At 53.3% G+C, this 17,908-nt stretch overlaps 1 protein-coding gene and 1 non-coding gene across 8 annotated transcripts; both read right to left on the bottom strand.

The window, feature by feature from the left end:
* Window positions 1-242: 242 nt before the first annotated feature.
* Window positions 243-16,021, bottom strand: PRRC2A (proline rich coiled-coil 2A). 7 transcript variants are annotated; one of them, XM_070585379.1, is made up of 32 exons: window positions 15,974-16,021; window positions 15,633-15,689; window positions 13,269-13,443; window positions 12,591-12,768; window positions 12,135-12,234; window positions 11,764-11,836; window positions 11,279-11,422; window positions 10,964-11,115; window positions 10,654-10,733; window positions 10,363-10,505; window positions 9,968-10,058; window positions 9,641-9,857; window positions 8,739-9,213; window positions 8,110-8,300; window positions 7,586-7,880; window positions 6,981-7,191; window positions 4,941-6,794; window positions 4,314-4,585; window positions 3,987-4,117; window positions 3,629-3,758; window positions 3,432-3,517; window positions 3,002-3,235; window positions 2,742-2,870; window positions 2,560-2,631; window positions 2,282-2,449; window positions 2,012-2,094; window positions 1,632-1,842; window positions 1,442-1,540; window positions 1,089-1,301; window positions 884-978; window positions 683-776; window positions 243-565 (listed from the first exon to the last, which is right to left on the bottom strand). In XM_070585379.1, exons 3-32 carry the CDS (start codon window positions 13,378-13,380, stop codon window positions 425-427), a joined length of 6,474 nt encoding a protein of 2,157 aa, XP_070441480.1. In that variant the 5' UTR covers window positions 13,381-13,443; window positions 15,633-15,689; window positions 15,974-16,021; the 3' UTR covers window positions 243-424. The 7 variants fall into 7 exon arrangements, with proteins under 7 accessions (XP_070441480.1, XP_070441479.1, XP_070441482.1 ...); XM_070585378.1 differs by lacking the exon at window positions 15,974-16,021 and having other exon boundaries at window positions 15,633-15,944; XM_070585381.1 differs by lacking the exon at window positions 15,974-16,021 and having other exon boundaries at window positions 8,110-8,297; window positions 15,633-15,944.
* On the bottom strand, window positions 12,954-13,084 carry LOC139077565 (small nucleolar RNA SNORA38). The gene has a single exon (XR_011530187.1). It is a non-coding gene; the product is annotated as a small nucleolar RNA SNORA38 (small nucleolar RNA).
* Window positions 16,022-17,908: the final 1,887 nt, after the last annotated feature.

The following is a 17,908-nucleotide window of genomic DNA, read 5'->3' as shown; positions in this document are numbered from 1 at the left end:
CTGTGAGCTGCAAACTGGTTACCAACTGACCTCACTGGCACAAGAAGCCTAAGTGCCTAGCGGAGGCCAGCTCTAATTTGCAGCCCACAAAACTTTAAGATTGATTCTAAGAGTAAATCTTGAAGTATTTTGTTACAACAGATCCCTGGGGTAAGTAACAAATAGCTGCCTGACTGAAACCACTCACTACTGTGATAGAAGAGACTGCAAACCAACTCATCCCCAAAATCATTTTGGAAATATTTTTTTAATCCTTTTATTTTTATTTTTTAACAAACGGCCCCAGGGATAGGGAACCAGGGGAGGAGGGAGGAGGGGAAGTGAGGCCCCAGCTCCACAACCCCTCCCCACCCACCCGTTTCCCCCTTATATATTTATAATCTATATACAAACCCCGGGGGAGAGGGGGGCAAGGGGAACTCCCTCAGCGGGGTGGGGGCAACCCAGGCTCCTTGTCCCCTCGGGACCCAGGCTCCTCTGCCCGTCGGGAAGGCCCTTCTCGAGAAGGTGGCCCTGCCCGCTCCCAAGGCTTCGGCATCCAGCGCAGGGTATCCGGTGGGGAGGCCTGGGGACAGGTACAAGTGGAACAATAAGTCATACTAGGAGGTCACAGATGGAATGACAGGAACTCAAGTGGTAACTCTTGAACTCAGACTTGGGGCCATAGGGGTTTCTCCTTCACCTGCTGGTAGAGGTCGATGCGCTGGGTGCGGAAGACTCCGCTGTAGGTGGAAGGTGGGGCCTTGAGACGGGAATTGACAAGGCCAGAGAAAGACCTAAAGGAGAAAGGGTGTTTAAAGTGAGCTTAAGATCTGCCTCCTGGTCCCCAAAGTAAGAAAGTCCTTGGGGATGGGCAGTCTGTAACCCCATTCCCTTCTCTTGCCTTCCAGCTGGGGGAGTACGTGATGACCCAGGTCCCCCAATGTTGCTGCTCAGTTTTCGATAATCCTGGAACGGCTTTAGTTCCACTGGGTGCAGCTAAAGGAAAAAAATTCATGAGCCTCTTGCCTCTCAACCCCAATCTCGAGACACTGAATCGCTAGCCCTAACTCTTGGAGCTCCCTAGCACTCCAGTTCCTGTACCTTACCTCTGCTCTCCCCAAGCTAGGCGGGAAGGGCCTGGCAGGTGAAGGCAGCACCCGAGTAGCAGGAGCAGGTGGGGGCCGCACAGCCAGGCTGGGGGGCTGCAGAGCAGGGCCCACAGGTAACAGAGAAAGGGGGGGTGGTGCAGGAGGCGGCGCTGGTGGCAGGGAGCCAAAGTTCACCACAGGCAGCTGAGAGTCCACCATGGGTAGAAGCATCTATAACAAAAAGTATGGGTGTGTGTGTTGGGGGCAGGGAGGAATGTCAGAAAACCAGGAAGAGTCCAAACAAACAAACAAACAAACAAAAAGCCAGAGAGAAAAATGGAATGAAGGAGAAGTGGGAAGATAAAAGGTACCTGCTGGGCAGGGGCCCCTGAGGGGAGGAAGCCAGTTTGGCCACCAGGCTGCAGAGGAGTAGAATAAAAATCTGAGGGGGATGGCAGATCCTGGCGCACCTGTTGGGTAATGGAGAGAAATATGTCAACTCCCCCAAAAGCCTTCTCCCCAACCCAAATTCTCTAAACCTAGCATCTGCCCACTTCTTACCTGAAGCAAGGGTGGGTCGGGCAAAGGGCTGGGGCAGAAAGCTGGAGAGTATAGGAAGGAAGGTGGAGGGTAAAGAACTCCTCCAGCTGGCAACTTCCCCAGCTCTGTTGCTTGCAGTGCTGAGAAATCCAGAAACTGGCCCTTGACAGCTACCCCAGAAAGCAGTGCCGAGGGAGGGGCTGGGCCTGGTGGGAGGTACAGGGGCTGTGATCTGAAAAGAAATTGGAGTCAAGGGGGAGAAACAGTATCAGGAAATCAGTCACTTACTCCTTTAGTCTGAGCCATACCCTAAGCCATACCAAAGAAATATGTCTTCCCCTTCCCTCTCCCCTGAAACATGGCTCCATTTCCTTCTAAGACCCCCCGGCATCTAGTCTTACCTGTAAGGGTGCAGAGAAGGTGTCCCAGGACGGAAGCCTCCATTGTTGGGATGTAACTGAGAGTCTATGGCTCCCCCAGAGACCTGCAGGAGAGCAAGGCTGAAATAACTCCTTTTTCTGGTCAAGAAAAGCTCACCCACACCACCCACTACAATAAAAGGAGAAAAATGAAATGACAAAAAAATGTTTTTTAAAACTATACGAATCAGAAAGGCTTGACTTAAGGGACAGCAGGCAGAAAGGGGTCATGGCATAGGAAGTAGGACCTACCTGAGAACTGGGAGGCCCAGGGCTGCCATAGAAAACCTCAGGGTACAAGCGCTGGCCTGAGGAGCTGGGCTCTGGGCCACAGTGCCCAGAACCCAGATTCTTGGATTGTGGCTCAGCTGAGGCAGAAGCACTGGGGAGCAGCTCCCAGTCTCGGGAAATGGGAATGGCCTAGGAAGGAGAAGCCTTGTCCAGAGGGACTTCTGGGCACCCTGGAGGCCCAGGCCACTCCCAGCCATCTTCTTCATAAATTTCCACCAAACTCTCCCTCTCCCACTTACCTCAGGGACTGATGCCGTCAGCTCCTTCTCTGCTTTTAAACTGTCTCCTACCACGAGGCGCAAGTCCGAATCCTGTGATTGTGAGGCAGGAGAGATTGTCCCATAATTCAGACATGTCCTACCTCCAGTCCTTCCCTTCTCTCCAGCCAACACAAGACACCCCGGATCCAGCCCATACAAACCTTGTCACTAGTGCCAAACTGGACCTGGGGGCAAGGTCGATGGGACGGCCGGAGAGAGGCAGGCTCTGGGCCTCGGTCTGTACGCTGCAATCGTTCTGTGCCAATGGGGCCAGGGGGCAGAGGCTGTTCCTGGGTTGGGGGAAGGAAGAGAAGCCCAAATAAGAGAATCCTCAAAACACATGGGCAAAGGGAAAGGGGAGACAAAGGTAGGGCCAAAGTCAAAAGCCCCAGAAACATTCCTCATCCTTTCTGTCCTTTACCTTTCTGTCCCCATCATGGGGGGCAGGTGGCCGTCTCCTAGGAGGTTCAGAGGGTTCAGAGCCAGGTGGACCCTCACCAGGAACAGCATTCAGGGGTGAGGGGCCTCCAGGCCGCTTGGGGGGCCCCTCTGCTGCCCCCTTCAGTCCTCCATCAGGGGAACTTCGCTGGCTGCAGGGACCTGATGACACCTGAGAATCCCCACTCAGGTCCACCCCACTGTCAGACTGACTCATCTGAGAGGAGTGGAAAGGGAGTTGGTTAAGTCAGGGTAGAAAGCACCCCAATACCTGACTGATGTATACAAACAGGCAAACTGAAGAGACAACTATGTGAGGGAACAGCCCAAGACTCACACCAGAACATGTGGGGAAGTATGACCAGTGCTCAATAAAACCCCAGCTCAGACACTCCCTTCCCATCCTCACTCACCTCTGTGCCAGCCACGTCCTCAAAAGGACTCAGGGGTTCCATCCAGGGCTCCATGGAGCCAGGCCGGTAACTCTTTCGGCTAGTGGCTGGGAAGAGCGCCAATAAAACAGAGTTGAGTGAGTGATGACCTCATTCTGAGCCCTATCTCCTTCCCTAAGCCTCTAACATAATCTTTTCTTCTGCTCAACTTTACTCACCAGTATGTATGCGATTCCAGATGTGAGGTGTCAGGGCCTCGGTTCCTGCATCTCTGGACTCTCCCTGAGGACCTGGGCCCTCAGGCTTGGTGCCCAGGAATCCAGAGCTATGAGAAGGTGGCAAAGATTCCTAAAGGTGAGAATGGACACAGACAGAACATGAATGAGGTGGGAACTACAGAATATAAGGAGTTGGGTCAGAGTGAGGTGTGGAGTAACAAGGGAAACGTATGGAAAACAAGCAGTGATTAATTTTAAGGATTTAGGGTGAGAACACAATGACAAGAATAGGAAAGACAATGAAGAAAACCCTTGGGAGTAAGAACAGTGAAGGACAATCTCAAGCCCCACCCCTCACCTCCTGTAGCAGTTCTGGTTTTCTGGGAGGCCGCTCGCGACGTTTTGGGGGGAAGGGATTAACCCCAGCAGTGTCCCGGGGAGTCTCGCCCACCCCCCTCACCATCGGCCCTGACTCCTGGAAGTGGGGATCTGAGGAAAAGGGGAAATGAGTCAGCATCTGCTTGCTCTGTCACTGCCCCTAGCCTTTTCCTCCTCACTCCCCCTCCCAATCCTTCCACCCTTGTTCAGTGCAGACATCCACCATCAAGGCCGGAGGCTCTTGCCCCTTCAGCACCAGACCTCTCTGGGAACGGAGAGGTTCCCCTCCTTAGCCCCTTCAGCTTACCTGAATTGACATCGTTGTTGTTGGCCCTCTGAGGGTCATATCGGGCTGGAGGCCGAGGGGACGGGCCTTGAGGGGTTTGGGGAGTCCCAGGCTTGGGCCTCGGGTGCCCCCCTGGTGCAGCTGCGCTCCCTTGGCGGCTGCTGAGCTGGGCCAGAGCCTGTTGGATGCCAGCAGGGTTGCTGTGGATAACTTGGTCCAGGCGGAAGACAGCAGAACTGCTGGGGGGCGGGGGATGCAGAGGAAGCCCCGGGGGACGCTCCTCTGGAGGACGGCTGAAGAGAACAGAGCGTCAGCTCCAGTATTCACAAAATTGTCTTTCCCTACAAGTCAAATCTCTTCCAACCTGTCCTCTCCCGTTAAAATCCGGGTGTTTCTGAATACGTCTAAGAAATTCTATGTGGACAGTCTACAGAGTGGGAAGCAAGGAACAGCAAACACACGGGTGTTCCTCTTTTCAAGCACTTTCCAGCTACTTTCCCTAGACGTGGACGTCTGACCACCTAAGAGCCCATGTGCCCTCAGGTTTCAAAACTCCACATCACTGGCCCTTACCTTTCCCTCAGGTTTTTCTCCCCTCTCCCAGATTTTTGACCTTAAGAACAAACTTAAGAGCTTGTCCCTACCCACCTGCGGTTCTTTGGAGAGGGCCAGCTCCTCTTGTCCCCTCGCCCTGGGCCGGTCCTCCCTCCAGGACCCCCACCACCTCCACTGCTGCTGCCACTGCTGCCAGCCTTGCTGCCTGGACCTGGGCGCCGGTTTTGCCTTTCCATGCCCGGCCGCTGACTCGAGAAGCTCCGCTTGCTCAAATCCTTGGCTCTCTGGCTCAGATCTCCGCGGGAGATGGTTGAAATGCCTGGCCCAGCTCCGCCTCCACTGCCCCCAGGAGTTCCTGCAGCTTTGGGAGTCAGCAGCGCTGGTGGGGGAGCCTCCTTGTCCCCCCGGCGCTCACTGGCAAAGTCGCTGCTCTCTGATGCTGTCTCCCACTCCTCATTGGCTTGGTCTGAGTTCTGGTTCGACAGATCAGGAGACTTGGCAGCTGCCCGGCGAGGCGGTGGGGGTACTACCACTGTTGTGAGGGCCTCCTCGGGCCCGGGAGTGGAGACTGGAAGGGCTAGGGGAGAGGGCTTGCCCTCAGCCCCTCTAGCAGCATTCTCTCGCTCCTGTCTCAGCCTCCGGAACCGAGGCGGTTTGTCCTGCTGCTGAGCCCTCCCATGGCGCCTCCTTCGGGGCCGCTCCCCATCTTCCACACCCATGGCAATGTTGCTGCTTCCACGGGCCATGGGGGATAGAGGCCCTGGGATAAGCTTTTCTTTCAAAGGCTCCTTATTGGGTGGCAAAGGACCTGCTGGAGGCTTCTTGGGAGCCAGGGACTTCGTTGGAGGGCTCCAGCCTGGGCAGATGGGTGGAGGGGGCCGCCCTCCCCCCCGGCCCCGGCGTGAAGGCACCCCTCTGGGAGTGAAGACTCGCCCACCTCGGGCAGTGGAAAAGCGGGCTGGGGCTGGCGAAGAGGGGGTTCCTGATGGTGGGGGAGCAAGAGGGACTTGGGCAAGTACTCCTTCCTTGGGTGGCGGGGCCTCCTTGTCTGAGGGGGCTAGATCACTCTCATGGGTCTCGCTGCCTGTTTCTGAGCCCCGCTGCCGGCGCCGCTTGGGGATTTCTTCGTACTCTGAACCTTCACTTCGTGTCTCACTGGCAGTACGGCCTCGGGGAGCGGGGGGATGGTTTGGTCCCCCTGCCCCAGCTCCACGCCCATCGTCTCCGCGGAACTCTCGATAACTGCGGAACTCTCGGCTTCGAGCTCCACGTCCCCGGCCTCCATAGGTCCCCCGAAAACCCCTCCCTCTGGCAAAATACTCGCCTCGGCCCCGACCCCGGCAAGAAGTAGGACCCACTCTTTCATAGGAATAGTCCCTCCGAAGCCTTGGGGCAGGAGAAAGATTCCCACTGGGTGGGGTCTCCTTGGGGCCCCCTATCTTCCCCTTTGCCATCTTCAGTGGGTCTGGCTTTGGAATCTTGGGGGTTTCATCCCCCTGTTCGAGGGGCTTGGGAGGCAGCTCTTCAACTTTTGCAGGTGGTGGGGGTTTCTTTATAGGCCCAGCCCGGCGGGGAGGGGCCCCTGGCTCCTCTGGAGGGATTCCACGACGACTGCTGCCTGGGCGAGGGCCCCAGCGGGTCTCAGTGCGGTTCTCTCTGCGAGGTGGTGGAGGGCCTTGGCCCCCAACTCCACGGGCAGGCTTTCGGCTGGCTTCTGGTCCTGTTAGCTGAGGAGTCTCCTCCTTGGGGGTTTCCTTCTTGGGTGGTGGAACTTGTATCTTGGCAGCCTCATCATTGCCTGGGGGCCAGGGGAGTGGACGGGGCCCTGGGGGAGCTGTCTCCTCCAGAGGGAAGCGAGGGATTGGGGGTCCAGGGGCTCCATTCTCAGGAAACCCTGGATAACTGGCCAGATACGGTGGGGGGGGAGGTACTGGAGGGGTCTCGCTCCTAGAGACAGAAAAGAATGGAAATAAGTGTCTCAGGACAAGGAAAACTGAAACCAGGCAGGGAAAGAGAACACGTTATTATGACCTAGACACTCCTTTCATGTTTATCCCTATCACCTCACCAACATCCAAACTACCTTTTCTCCTTTCACTAGCAACTCACCCACTTCTCACTATTCAGACTCACCTCATTCCCTTGTCATCCTCATCAGCAGACTGGCGTAGTGGTGAGGTAAGCGGGCGGGGGTCAGCAGATGTGGTGGTGAAGACATCGCCTACCCAGGCCAACTTTGGATCCACTGGTGGGGTGCCCCGATCCCTTAAGAGAGGGGGTGCATGGCGCTCGAATGGCTCTGAGCTTGAGCCCCCACTGTCTGAACGCTCCCGTGGAACTAGGCCTGAGGAAACGGAGTATGAGAAAGATAATTCTTTTTTATGTCACAGGCCCTCCAGCCCAAGGACCATCTCCCCAGTCTAATCCTGTCAGTCAAGTCAACGTCAGCTCCTCCATCTCTTATTCCCAGTAAGTCTGTGTCTTGCCTCCTCTCCTGAGACAGGGTTATCCACGCAGCTTCCCTATAAATGAAATCAATCAGTCCCAAGTAAATCCTGGCCAATGAAGGACCACTATTCATTTCTTCCCCAAGCCCATTCTTGCAACAAAGAGCTATCTCAGCTGTGCTAAGCATATCTCCTTCCCCACTTCAGTGGTGGCCCTTCATCCTCACAGCAAGATGCTGATACACACTTCCCAGGACTAAGGGGTCCCCTACTCCTCCTATGGCCCCTTACCAGAAGGATGCACACCAGGAGGGTAGAAGTCCAGAGGGGGCCGGCCCTGGAGAAGCCTGGGGTCCACATAAGGAGGAATCATCATCCAGCGGGGATCAAAGTTCATTGGGGGCATGGGTGGGGGCCGGCCCAGAGCACCTGGGTACAGGGCCTTAGGGGGTGGTGGTGGAGCCTGTGGAGCTGGCACAGCCCCCATGGTCACAGGCTGTGGCGGTGATGGGGGCACTGGGGCAGGTGGGGCGGAGCCCTGTTGATGCTGCCATTGCTGCTGTTGTTGCTGCTTCAAGAGCTGTTCCTGGAGAGAATAAGAGAGGATAAGAAAGGCATCAAAGCCTCCCCAGCCCCAGACAGGAAAAGGAACCAGCCAAGAAAAAAGGTTAATACACAAACATTACAAATAAGATAGGAACTAGAGTGATACAATGGAAACAGAACTGACAGGCCTAGAAGGTAACTTATGGACAGGGTAGATGTTGAAGCCGAGGAGGGAAGCAGCCCTTAAGAGGCAAGTAACTCAATCTCACCTGCTGCTGCCGCTGGAAACGAGGCGGCAACGACTTCTGATATTTGGGGTAGCCCAAGCCCTGGCTGGAGGGCTGTCGGCTAGAGCCAACCCCATCACCCTTGGGTTCCACCTTAGGGGCTGGAGGTGTGGCAGGAGAAGGAACCTCTTCTGGTAGTTCAGGACCCTCTTTGGAGGGCAGTTGGGGTTCTACTGCATTGAAGACAACAACAATCAGAGTGGCCTAGTCCACCAAGATATTCCACAAACACTCCCATAATTTCAGATCTCACCTCTAGCTCTCTAAAGATAAGCCCTTCCCATTTAAAACCCATGAAAACACTTCATGGCCTCTCAAGAGCCAAGGATGATGCCATTAACTTCCCAAGAAACCACCAAAACAACAGATACTTTCTTCAGTCTTGCTCCATGCCAGACCCGTGGGAAGTGGTTTATTCAAGAATCTGGGTAATAAAATCTTCTCCCCCTCAGACATTCATACAAGCAAAAGGTCCTCTTTTCACCCTACCACTGATAGTCCAACAAACCAAAACAAGTGCCTTCTACTTCATTTACTCCCATCCTTACCAACTGTACCCTCGACCCAAGCAGAGACCTGACACCTGCTTGTATCTATCTCCATCCCCGTACCTGGGCTGGCTTCGAAGCTGCCACTGCTGGTGCTACTGGTACTGCCACCACCACTCACCAGGGTGGGAGCTGTAGCCACACCTGGAGTGGGGGTCGAATGGGCAGGAGGAGCCTGTGCTGGCTCTTCTGGTTCTTTTTCTGGTGTTGGGACTGGTGCCGGTGGTGGAGCTGGAGGTGTGGGTTGTTCTTTGGGGACTGCAGGAGGTGGAGCTGGGGCAGGAGGGGCAGCAGGTGGGGCAGCAGGCTCTGCTTTGAGCCGCTTGTCAGGTGCCCCAAACTTCTCATCAAGTCGCTTGAGCTTTTCGGCACAGGCTGCCCGGCGCTCCTCCTGCATGCGTCGTTCCTCCTCTTCCCGGCGACGCCGGGCCCGCTCCACAGCCAGAGAAATCTCAGACGAAGATTGCTTTCGCCGCTGCCGCCATGCCTCATCCTCGTCTTCGGGTGCTGGGGGCTTGCAGGGAGGGCCCCCACGATCCTGTCAATGGGCAGACCCAGCAGGGCCAGAGGCATCAGTCATTATGCTTCTTACAGTCTTTTCCACAAACTGATCAACTGTCTCTAGCTTTGGGTGCAAGGACCAGGCCTTGGGGCTGATGGCCTCTCTGGGTGAGGATAAACTCATAATCCTGTTTTTTTTTTTTTTTTTCTGTTTCCCCTCTCCTTTCAGAGACCCAAACACTCAGGCCTCCTTGTTCTTCCTCATAGCATCCCAAATTCTCTTTTCACCCAGACTCTCCTATCACCAAGGATGTTTCAAACCTTTTCAGAGAGGCTTCACAGCTCTATACTTCCTGTAGCCCATCTCCGGCCCTCCCTCCAGCTCCATTATAACTGCTTCAGTTATTCAGCTGACACTAATCTCCCACAACTGACCATCTCAACCCCTCATTGTAGACACTCACTGGGTAGTCCCCAGGGGGGCCCCAGTTCCCGGCGGGGCCCCGGTGAGGTGGGGGTGGGGGAGGCTTTGGTGCAGGAGGCCCCGGCTCTGTCTCTGGAGGCCGAGAGGTCTCTGCCCAGGCCGTCTTGGGAGGGGGCAGTTCGCTGCCAGGGGAGTTGCCCTTTTTGCCATCTGCTTCAGGGGGCCGTTCCTCACCAGCAGCTGACTGGGACTCCTTGCTGTGAGCAGACCAACAATGGAATTAAAATCAGCCGCCAACTCAGCTCTTTTTAAGAGTATACTACCATGAGAAACCGAGCCCCCTCCTCTCCCCAGAGTCCTAACTCACTGGCCCTCAGCTCCCTCCTCATCGGAGTCTCGCCCGTCTTCCTCATCGCTGAACTTGAGCTTTTCAGTGTAGTCAACCTCCTCATGGGCCCCTGAAGGGAAAAGTGAAGAGTAGTAGCCCAAGCATTCTGCTCTCCAATCTCAGATATCTTCTGGAACACAGGAAATGTTCTGGAACCATGTGACTAGGACACACTACCCCCCTCCCCTTGAAGTCTACATCCACTGTGAGTCTTGTCATTCTTGCTCCTTGCAGTTCTTTACCAGAACTTAGCTTTCCTCCATATATCTCCCCTACCCATCAATGTCTGCTTTTCTCCCACACAGCCCCTCATTTTTTCCTCACTTGATTTGGCCTTTTAAACCCAAAATACTTAATCCTTAATATCCACTTACCTGCCCAACCATCATCATTCTCCTGGTCCAACTGGTCAAACTCTTTGAGATTATCCTCTTTGAGGATGGAAGGCCGACCCACGGGCTCGACAAGGCGCATTGGCGGCCCTGAGCCCCGGGGGCCCGCCACACGTGGGAAACGGCTGTGTATAAAACGGCAAACGGGAGAGAGAATAAAAGACAGCACGTTGTATAACCACATACACAACTGAGCCTCCCGGACAGAAAACCATCTCCTCCACAATAGGCCCTCCCTGTCCCCAACCACAAACCCAGACCTGGATTACTCACCTGGGCCCATCAGGAGTGGGGTATCGGTAAGGCCCCTGGGGTCCATAGGGTGGAGGGAATGGGAGATATGGGGGATACATCTGCAAAGGAGCCCAAATGGTAGCTGCTCAGAAGGACAGTTAAATAGTCTGCCAAACAGTAGCTGCTCAAGACAGTTAAATAGTCTGCCAGCTCCTTAAACCTATTATCCATCCCACCTTCACCTGTCATAGGTCCCTGTCTTCTAACTATCCCCTCCAAAGATTAAACTCTAATTCCTAACTTTCTAGCCTCCAGCGCAACCACTCCAAAACAAGATATCCAAACTCACGAAGGGCGGCATCATTCCGCGGTAGGGAGGGAACTGCGGTGGGCCCGAAGGCTGCAGCCCACCCCGGGGATCATGGCCTTGATGAAGTTTGGAGTCCGGGCCCTCCAGCTCATCAGGGCCACGACCACCTCCGTCCCTCCAAGTTGTAGAATCTGTATTTTGGAAAAGGCAGAGAGTGAACATAGCTGAAAGTGATGTGGAAATAGGTGAGTAAACCAACACTTAGCACTGAGATGAAATAAGGTAATGTCCTGGCCAAAAGGTAATCATTCACCCACCCACCCATTCACTCACTCACAAATGGCAGCAACTCACTTTGGGGGCGGAGGCTTGGTCCGGGCCCAGACGACTGTTCGGCAGACTCCCTTTCCTTGGCAGCCTTGTCCTGGTCGCCAGCCGCCTGCAGGGTCGGAAATTCCTCTCGAGAGAATCGTGACAGTAGGCTTGATGCCCTTCCACCTGTTGAGGTTGAGGTACAAAGCAGAAAACAGAAGAACATTTACTGAGGATGCATCATGAAAAGTGGAAGGCTCTGACAGGTACCAGATCATCAGGTTCCTGCCTTCAAACTCACCCCTCATGTATTAGGCGCTCATGCCCCAAGAAAAAAGGTCAGTTCTGGGACCCCCTCCTCACCCTCATATAAAACTGAAACAAATTTGCTCGTGTACCCTATGAAAGTGAATATGGGGTCCAAAATTTAGACAAGAAGGACTGACGACACTTCACTGAAGGTACAGTGCAGGGCTTCTGCCTACCAAGGTGCCCAGACAGAGCTCCCCAAACAGCCCTGCACTTACCATCTCCATGTGCTCCATGGGTGACGCTGGCTTGTGCCCAGGACTTTACCCCGCTTGGAACCGAAGGAGTGTTCTGGGGAAGCAGAGATAATAAATGGTGATGTGGTTGGGGGAGCCACAACCTTTTCTTTTTTTTTCTGAGGAAGATTTGCCCTGAGCTGACATCTGTGCCAATCTTCCCCTATATTTTAGTATGTGAGCTGCCCGCACAGCATGGCTGCTAACAGAGCAGTGTAGGTCTGTGTCCAGGAATCAAACCCGGGCCACTGAAGCCGAGTGTGCTGAACTTAACCACTAGGCCACTGGAGCTGGCCCCAGCTACAAGTTATTCTTGCCCCAACCCCTTCAATAACATCCAGTCCCTCAGATACCTCGGGGGCTGCTGGGGGTCGTTTCGGTTGGTTGGAGACAGGCGTCTGTGAAGCCGGCAGTGGCTGCGATTCCGGCGGCTGAGCGGTTGAGGCATCGGAACTGAGGGGATGTTAGGATGGGAAGGTTATCCAGAGCTTGAGATACCTCCTCTACTTCTCCAAATGGTGGAGGATAGGCACTGAACCAAGGCCTATTTGCTACTGTTTACAAATATTAGGACAAAATACTAAAACCATGTCACCCTGCATAGGCTGTTCTCTGTTTCTTCATGCTTGCTTTCTATCAGACAGAAAGCAAAGGTACCACTCCTTAGTCATTAAACAGGAGGCCTGGAATAGGCAGGAGAGGGGCTTCCCTCTTTGTCTCTGGCTCTTATGTGGCTGGTCTACACCAAGCCTCTGAAGCTCAAAGTTAAAACGTTCATCACTCTAGGTGCCCCCCAAGCCTCTGTCTACCTCTTGGGGTCGGACTGCTCCTGTTTGCTTGCCCATCCTGTTCCGTCTTTCGGCACTAGTGAGACGTTGGGGTCATTGCCTTTGTTCTCGGCTTTCAGGCTTGGAAGGTTGGCTGGGGGTGGCATACGCCGGGCAATGGCAACTTTCCCAAGACTCTGCAGGCCATGGCGAGGGGCAACTGGAGAAAAGGTGGAGATGGAGTGAAAAATGCCTCACAGGGCAGATCTGACAGTGTCCTACCCTAGGCCCCATTTAGACATCCTCAATGTCTTATTACTAAACTTTTCTTAGAAACTACCCCTTCCTTTGCCCTTGGCAATCTCTGAAACCCTATACAGTTGAGATGCGTTCCACTCAACACTTCTATGTGGGCTGGTTGATCTTGAGCCTGCAAGGAGCAAGCTGGCCCCAGACTTCCCCAAGTCCACATTTCTTTGCCTCCAATTCTTACGTGTCCAAAGACAGGGAACCACAGACACGCCTTTGTAGGAGGATAACTGGTGTTCACCCAAAACCCAAAGTCCTCTACAGGACCCAAGATAAAATTGGGAAGTCTCTAATGTTCCTCTAGTCTTTCGATATCTATACTATAGCCACTTCCCTTCAAAGAACTCTAAATCACATGCCCCATTCATATCCAACGTCCAACAACTAGGAGCATCTTTACAGGACCCTCACCAGCGGGTTTCTGGATCTCTAAGGACTTGCCCTTATACGTATCAAACAGGTTGAGCGAGGAATACTTCTTTCCATCCTTCCCCTTGGCAGTCGGCCCCGAGCGATCGGACATTGCGCTGGAAGCTCATTGAGTACGTTGGGTCCTGCAGACACCTCCCCCAAAACGTGCCGGAGCCTGTGGGCCAGACACCAAATGTTTCAGTCTCTGCTTCCTTTGCAGACTAACAGAAGCCTAAAAGCTCCCTTTCATTCTCATTAGGGGGGCCAGATATGTGGCCCTCTGGTGTCTTTTCCTCTAGCCTATTCAAACTCCCCAGTCCCTTTAAGCAACCACAATCTACTCAACTCCCACAGAGCCCTCTTTCCCCCACACACCTCTTGCCAAGAAAATCCAAGTAAAAATCTAGTCTCCTCCTAGGAGAAACTCTCTCTCCTTTATGTCAGTCTATAAAGGGTAGGAGCCTCTTCACTATCCCAAGTTATAATTTCTCCCTTTCACCAAAATCATTTCAAAGACCTACAATAAAACAGGCCAAGTCCAAGCCCCAGAGAAAACCAGAAAGAGGCACACAGCTCCATTGTGCAAGAACAGTGCTTTAGATCCCCTACCTGTTAGACACCAGCTCCCTAACTGTGCACCAGGGCCCTGTGCCCCAGGTTCCATTCCCAGCAGCCTCACTCCCATCTGGGGAGGTTTGCAGGAAGGTATGCCAGGAGTTTAAGGATTTTATGAGCTTGCTCAGCCAGATGGCGGACTGGTGCCAGAGAATTCCTCATGAAACAATCGGGGTTCTACATACTCCCATTTACAGAACCCCAAGTATCTGAAACACCCCATCTTCTCCTACAGTTGCCTCCATCCAAGCTCCTGAAAAAAATCTTGTCTCTAAATGAAGTACTGGTGGGCTCTGGCTCACCTATGCAGACATGAGAAAAATAAAGCATTATGGAGCCACCTCAACAGCACTGTGTAACTATGGGGCCAAAGCCAGAACCAACTTCATTTTCCTACCCTCAGTAAGAAAATCCATCAATAGTCATTTCTTTCCCTAATACCCTTCGCTCCTCAAGCAGGCCAAACTTTTCCATTGTCACTCGGTTCCTGACCAGGCATTCATTTACAGGGGGGATGGCGTAAAAGAAAGAGATGGGAGATAGTGGGAAATCCAGACAGGACCCGGATGAAGACTAAAATCGGGAAGAACTTTACGACAGGTTAGACAGGGTTGGAGGTTGCTTTACAGATGTTTCAGGAGACCAATCTTTGAAAATAATATACGAAAGAAAAGGAAATAGAAGAGTCGTGGAATGAAGAGACTAAGACTAATAAAAGAGGATTAATATGAAAGCGGATGAAAAATAATACAAGCAGGAATGTTGGGAAAGGATGCAGAGCAAAGTAAAGAGGCAGTGTCAAGAGACCCAGGAAGAAAAGGGAGGTTGGGATAGAAAAGAGGAGACAGGAAATAGGAAAAATGAAAAAGTAGAGGTGAGACTGAGGAACACAGAAAGCAAAGATGCGGGATAAAAGCAGGGTTCCAGAGGGGGAGTGACTCAACGCGAACAGGGGCGTCAAGGGGGAACCCAAGCGCTGGGTGATGGGAAGGGGTCCAATATGGAGGAAAGGAGCCTCTCCGAGAGGACTGTCGGGCGCGGCCCACCCCAGAGCGACGGCGGCGAAGGGGACCCACAGACAGGGTGAGAGGCCAGGAGCGCAGCGGAGGGTGGGGAGTTACGGGCCCACGAAAGGGGGTCGCCCCGTGAAGCCAGGAAGGCGGGGGGTTGGGGGCAGGCTATAGACCCTGAGCGCGGCTGGCAGTGCGGGTCCCAGGGTGGGGGTGTCGGAGGGGGAGGGGCAGACAGGCCCCGGCAGCAGGAGGACAAAATGGCGGCGACTAATGGCAGCTTCTCCTCCCCCCGGCCCGCCACCGCCGCCACCGTCACCGCCACCACCACTCCCGCGCCGGAAAAGAGCGTTAGCACTTGGCTCGCCCAAACTCACCTGGCCGGTTGCGCGGGGGTCCGGGACCGGGGCCTAAGGGCTCCCCGGGATGGGATGGCGGCGGGGCGGGGGCGGATGGCGGCGGATGGCGCCGGGTTCGGCTCCTCCCGTCTCCCTCGCTCACTCCGCGGCTGGGCTCCGACTAACGGCCCATCCGGGCAACCGCCGCCCCCGGGAGCGCCCCCCCCACCTCCCACCTCCCTCCGCGCCTAGACACGCCCCTTAATTTACATAAAGGGCGGGGCGCCCTGCTACCCTATCCCTCTTTACGTACTTCCAGGGCTGTCCTTATTTAAAAAAAAAAATATATGCAGTGCGTGTAGAACGGGCATAGGTCATTTGCATAAAGAGGAGGGACTTACAGGCGCTAGGACGCCGGTTGGCTGAAGAGGCGGATCCCCGGAGTCGGCCGTTGCGACCTGCAGAGGGGGCGGGAATGCGGCGCCGGTCCGCGGAGCGGTTGGGGCGCAGAATTTGCGCGACGAATCGGGGGAGAAAGAGGCGGAGCGTGCGTCGTGCGTTCGTGGAAAGATGGGAGCGGAGAGACGTAGGGACGCCGAGAGTGGAAGGAAACGATGCAAGCCCCGTGGTGCTTTCAGCGGAGGAGACCGGAGCGAGAAGACCGGACGGAAGGGATTAACTGCCGGGGCGGGGGTGGGGGCGGGGGTGGGGGCGGGGGCGTGGAGGGGCGGGCGGAGCTTACGTAACCAGGGAAAGTCTCAATTCACGCGTCCCTTCGCGAGAGGTGGAAGCGCCAGAGGGGCGGAGCCTTCCAGTTATTAAATCACGTCATGCAAATGAGGGGGATAGACAGGCCAATCCACGGGTGCCGGGGAGTGTATCGGCAATACGCAGCGTAGGCATTCTTTGGGTAGTTCTATTTATTTGCATAATACATGCAAATTGTTTGAACAAAGATAGGCTAAGAATGACCTATTCATCAAAATATCGGCAACCAATGACTGAGACGGACAGTTAATTTTATAACCTATAATTTTCGTGAAAAATTTGATATTATTGGCAATTTGTGTTCTCACAATGGGTTTCATTCTACGAAATGCGCTACTATTTCCTTCCTTTGTCTCCTATTACTCTCCTATAGGGCTGCTTCAATGAGGCCTACTACCCGTTCAGCAAATCCTTCAACAATTATGTTTTGAAGGCGCCGGAGATATGCACAAAATATTACAGAAGAGGACTAAAAATCAGACCGTGCCTGGGGAAGTTAAGAAATATTTCTAGAAAAACGTGACTTTCATTAAGAGATAGGAAGAACTAGTTAGAATTTAGCCAAGTTTGAGGAGAGGGTGCACATCAGAGGCCCAGTGAACTGATGAGCAGAGGCATGGGTTTGGGGACCCGTGCCTAGGCCGGTGTGGCTAAATTAAGGAACTGCCTGCCCATTATAGAAAATGAGAGCAGAAAAATGAGTAAGAATCAGATAAGAATTTTATCCTGAGGCTCATTAAGATAGGCGAGATGACTTCGGTTCTCAAACTTTCAAAATGATTCTCTTGTCAGCTACCACAGCAAAATTTCTTGGAAGAGCTATCCATACTCTCTGTCTCCGATTTCTCTCCTCCCAATCTTTCTTAAACCCAGTCCAGTCAAGCGTACACCCCCACCCTCTTCTCACACTGGGTGTGTCAAGGACATCAGTCTCCTGGCTTGAAATAGCATTTATGTGTTGATGACTCCCAGATGTATTTCTTCATCAGAGACCTCTCTCCCCAACTCCAGACATACACACAACTGTGTACTTGACATCTCCTCTTGGGTATCTAATAGATCATTTCAAATTCAATATGTCCAAAACTGAACATTTGCTCTCCAGCTCTTCAAAATCTGCCCTAGCCATAGCCTTCACCATCTCAGCTGATGGCAATTTAAAATTCCGGTTAAGCCAAAAAACCTGGAATCCTCACTGACTCCTTTATCTCACTCCCTTTCAATCAGACAGGGACTCCTATCTTGAGAAAATATCCAAAATCCAACCTCTTCCCTTCCACTGCTTTCATCTTGATCTGAGCCACCCTTAGCTCTCCCCTGGGTTACAGCGGCAGCCTCCTAACTGGTCTTCCTAAGTCTACCCCTACTTCTACAGTCTGCTGCAGCCAGAGTGGGCCTTGTCTCAAAGGAGGCCTCAAAGGACTCCTTTGCTCGAAGTGCTGCAATGCCTTTCTGTTTCTCTGAGAATAAAAGCCAAAGTCCTTACAGTGGCCTACAAGACCCTAATGACTCGGCCACCTGCTATGTCTCTAATTTGATTACTCTACCTACCTGCATCAAGCATGTCTCATTTTGGCGCCCTTCTCTGCCTTTTCCCTCTGCCCAGTTGGCTCTTCCCCCAGAAACCAGCATGGCTCACTCCATTACCTCCTTGAAGTTTTTGCTCATTGTTAGTCACCTTCTCAAATAGGCCTATCCTGATTACCCATTCAAAATTTTAATCTTCTCTGACCATCCTGGCACCCCGATCCCCTTTAACCTGCTCTACTTTCCTTTTTTTTCATAATACTTGTTATCTTCTAATAGATCATATAAATTTTAAGTTATGTTTACTGTTTTTTTTTAAAGATCTTATTTTTCCTTTTTCTCCCCAAAGCCCCCCTGTACATAGCTGTGTATTTTTAGTTGT

Source organism: Equus przewalskii, chromosome 19 (assembly GCF_037783145.1).
Source record: "Equus przewalskii isolate Varuska chromosome 19, EquPr2, whole genome shotgun sequence".
Classification (NCBI taxonomy): Eukaryota; Metazoa; Chordata; class Mammalia; order Perissodactyla; family Equidae; genus Equus; species Equus przewalskii.
Note: the sequence above shows the minus strand (reverse complement) of the source record. Positions and strands in the feature narration are given on the sequence as shown.